A 4,150-nucleotide genomic window follows, 5' to 3' on the forward strand; every position below is an offset into this window, starting at 1 on the left:
AGAATAAGTCGACCGCTGGTGTAACAGCCGAATATCGCGCAACGAATTCTCAGCCATCGCAGAAGTGGCAGAAAGGGGGCTGGACGTCGAAAGTGGGCAAAGAGGCGAAAGGTATAAGAAGAGCCTTTGAACCCTCAAATAGATAGACAGGTTTTCAGTACATTACTATTCCACACTCTACCTTGTGCACTCGCAACGATTTATGATCCTTCTCCCTTTACCCCTCGTAACAGGTCCTTACCCTTCGTTGGTATCGTTGTTACATGAGGACGAGCGATGCGCGTGCCGAGAACCTGTACGATGAGGCGTCTGCTTGCTAGAATAGCGGCTGTTGAGAGACCGCCGCTGGTGTCGCGAAGAGCGTGGAAGTACATCAGACAAGAGAACAAGGGACGACGTCTATCTGTATCATATCATCACGAGAGTCTTGATTTACAGTATGTCGCCATCACACTGAGATTACAAACCAGGGATCACATATTGGTGTCCAGAGCAGCAACATTTCCGCAACAAGCAAAGTGTGAAGATACGCAAGGACAACGATGATTGAACGAGGCGATTTCCTTCCACCATACTGCATGAATCAACACAACTTGAGCCCTTGCAACCTTCCCAAGAGCTAGTCTGCTTTTTATCTACCAGGACTCGACACGACTCTTTGCTTGGGAAAGAAAATAGCTCTACTGACTACGATCCGGGACGGCCTTCCCCAGTGGAACGCTGTGTCGCTGTCATCCTCGCATTGCGCATTCTTCTCCCATTTTACCTTCTACTTCTGCTTCGACTTCAGCATCGGGAAGAATGTCAACTTGGGATTCATTTTGGTTGTTATTTCTAATGTAAAGGTGATGAACGGTTTAGCACTTGAGTGCCTGTCATGCAGGGAGGATGTCGTCGTCAAAGCTGTTGAGCAACCACACACCAAGCTCTAATTACAAGAAAAGTTCAATGCTCTCGCCATCTTTCTACCAACCCATGTTTGCTTGCCCCTTACATAATCCATGCACGTAGCGCCCCGCTACACTAAAACACAGTACAATTCCGACTTACAAGTCTCGGTCCTCAAGTGATGCTCTGATGCCCTATTGACACCTCACCAGCTCCTCCCAGAAATCGACCTTCTCTTGGACTCAACCTTCATCCTATTCCACAAGCTCCCACCCAGCAGCGCCGCACTCGACACACTCTTGTCTCTTTCACGGTGTTCTGGACACCTGTGAGGCGGCAATTGACCCTGAGACTCATAAAAGAACTTGTTCATATGAAACTCATGGTTCGGACCAGGGGCGGCGCAAATCCAGAGGTCCATGGACGCCTGCAGCTGCACCCAGCACGCATCACACCAGTGGTGGCCCGGGAACGCATCGGACTTATGGGCGCTAGCTAGATGGATGATCCGGCAGCAGAACTTGTTGGAGCAGCACACCGTGGGTTCAACGGTGGGCCAGAACTCGCGAAATGTGAAATGGCTTGAGATTACCATCCCGCTGTTGCTCTTAAGCCCGAGCTTGTGGCAGGTGGAATTACATTTGTGCGCGGCGAAGAAGAACTTGAAGCCATCTTCATTGAGGTTCGTGTCTGCCAGCTTGAACCTTTCGTGGTCGCGGGTTTGGATGGATGGGTCGGTTAGGAGGTGGCCTACTCCCTGCAGATCGTTCACGAGGAAGTGGCCCCATGAGCGCTCGAAGGTGAAGTGCGAGAAGGCCTGTGCTATCTGGTTGAATGGGTCGGGGTCATCGGGAGGATCCTCTTTCACAAACATGCTGTTGCTGTTATACTTGACGTATTCCCCCTCGATGTACGGCTCAAGCGATAGGCAGCCGCCTTCCGACTTGCTCTGTAGGCACGTCGTAACAATAAAGTCAATCGGGGGCTCGATTTTCAGGAGACTGTTGAACTCGAGAGCGAAGGCTTTGCAAAGAGCTTGGATGCGCATATCCTCTGCGAGGTGCGCGAGCGTCTTGCAGTCCTCTTTAAAAGTCTTGACCACGAACTTGCATGTCGAGGCTGATGTGCGGGCATAAGAAGCGACGCGCACCGAGCCTTCGGCAAAAGGCTTCGACCGTACATGGATGGTGAGTTGTGCAACGCTCAGCTTGATGTTCTCATCGGCGTTCATCATCTCGTTGAGCGAGTTGGCGCTTTGTATCACTAGGTCGTGAAAGAACCCTTCGACCGTCAGCGTCTTGTTGAGCCAGCCAGGTGTGTCCCACTGCGGTGGGTCTCTCTCGAGATATATCTCCCTAACGCTCTCGCCGCTGCCCTCATCCTCCCGGATAGCGGTAAGATCGGTAGCTATTTTCGTTCTTGTCCTGCTAATAGCACTAAGCTTCGGTGGGGTGGTCAGTGCCAGGGACATACGACCCGCCGTGCGAGAAACAGACGCAGCGACGGTCCTAACCACCAAATGCTGGAGCTGTGCGTACGTCGTGCCAAGCTCCATCTCCTCAAACTGGAGATCGGCATGCTTCTTACTTGCTCCACTCCAAAGGTCACTGCGACTTTTAGGGTACTTGCCATTCACTTCGCTGGAATACCGGTTGGACGGGAGAAGCTTGACGTCGGCACCAGAGGCGGCATAAGCCTGGGCGAAGACCAAGGCCATGCGGTCTGTGGAACTGTTGATGCGGAGCAACGCGTAGTTGGTATTGAGTTGGATCAACTGTTTAAGGAGTGGTTTATATGTAAGGCCGTGCGGCTCACTCCCGGGGTGAGGGTAGTCATCTGAGCCCGCACCAAGGTCGTTCAATACGCCGGCACCGTGTGGTGGTGCATCTGCAATGTGGATAATACAACGCGTTTGCTGCTTCCACGATGCGTTCAGCGCCTGGTGCACGCCACCGAGCACATCTTCGGGGGCGTCCGCTCCACCAGTGGCGTTCAAACGACTTAGGAATTTGAAAACTTGATCAGTTGACGGCGTGAAGTCGAGGAACTCGATATTAGGGTGGTCACAGTGGTCCTTGTAACTCACCACCGCAACACGTACGTCGGGCTCGTTGAAAAATGTCTTTTTGATGTCGGCTACAATGCTCTTCACCTGCTCTTTAGCAGCATTGATATAGTCATACATGGACCCCGTGGTATCCATGAGGAACAGTAGGTCGGTTGAGCACGCTGCTTTAAATAGTCGTCCTGTCTGCCGATGTGGCATATCGGCCTTAGCCAACTCCACTTGCCGCTGTAGATGGTGAACCCGAGCCTTGGCATCGGCAGCCGATATGGAGAGTGTGGACGACGAGCTGTTGACACTAGTGCTTTTGAAGTCGCGGGTGATGCTGTCACGGATGAACGAAGCCGACCCTAGGATTGGCGGGCGGGCGGCACCGGAATTTCTCTTACTGCTCAACATGTCGGCATGATTGGGAGGCCGGGATGAAGGTGGGAATGCCGGGGTTGTAGGGTGGAGGTAGGAGGGTGGCAAGGAAGATACCGACGCAGGCGAGGCGGCGCCGCGGGTCAGCGACGCTTTCAGCATCTCGTCTGCCAACGACCGAATGTCGTCTCGTGAGGTCTTCGAGCGGGACACAGAGCCAGACGACGTGTAGGAAGGTGGGTTGGAGGCCATGTTGGAGAGGTGCTGATGTAGAACTGCCCTCAAAACACACAGTTTGTCCGGAGCTGGTGATTGGGTTACTGACTTTATAGACCGAAGGCAAGGCTCCAAGAAACATGGGTTGCCGTCCTTTAAATCTCAGACGACTTGGAAGAGGACACAATCCGACCCTTAAGCTGGTGAGGGGTTCTGTCAGGTCGGCCTCTACGCATCGAGAGGGATCGGGAACGAATGGACAGGCTCGGACATCATTGCATTGAACTAGTAACGCCTTGCTGGTTAGAGAACGGGGTGTTTTTTGGTTCTTAGCCAATCATCAGTCAACATAGCCCTATCAGCCATGCGAAGCCGTTCCTCATTTTGAGCTTGGTGCCTTGTCTTATTGGACGCATTCTCGTGTCTGGTCGCCTTGTGATGCCTTTGTAGTCCGCACTAGACATTGCGGCTCAAATTAGCCAGACAGTCACATGATATCCCAGAAACTGCTTATCACTTCCGTCTTGCCTTTCCCACTCGGGAGAGTCTCAATCAACCATTGCATTCATTCTTGAGCCTGTTAGTGTTGGTTCCTCAGTGTTCTGGCAAGCTTCAAGC

At 52.5% G+C, this 4,150-nt stretch overlaps 1 protein-coding gene across 1 annotated transcript; it reads right to left on the minus strand.

Annotated features, from left to right (window-relative positions):
* Nucleotides 1-1,093: 1,093 nt before the first annotated feature.
* Nucleotides 1,094-3,568, minus strand: Z518_04591 (uncharacterized protein; the record flags this gene model as incomplete). The annotated part of the gene is made up of 1 exon (XM_013418297.1): nt 1,094-3,568. The coding sequence occupies one exon, from the start codon at nt 3,566-3,568 to the stop codon at nt 1,094-1,096; it is 2,475 nt and encodes an 824-aa protein (XP_013273751.1).
* Between the last annotated feature and the right edge of the window lie 582 nt (nt 3,569-4,150).

The sequence above is a fragment of the Rhinocladiella mackenziei genome (assembly GCF_000835555.1).
Source record: "Rhinocladiella mackenziei CBS 650.93 unplaced genomic scaffold supercont1.3, whole genome shotgun sequence".
Lineage (NCBI taxonomy): Eukaryota > Fungi > Ascomycota > Eurotiomycetes > Chaetothyriales > Herpotrichiellaceae > Rhinocladiella > Rhinocladiella mackenziei.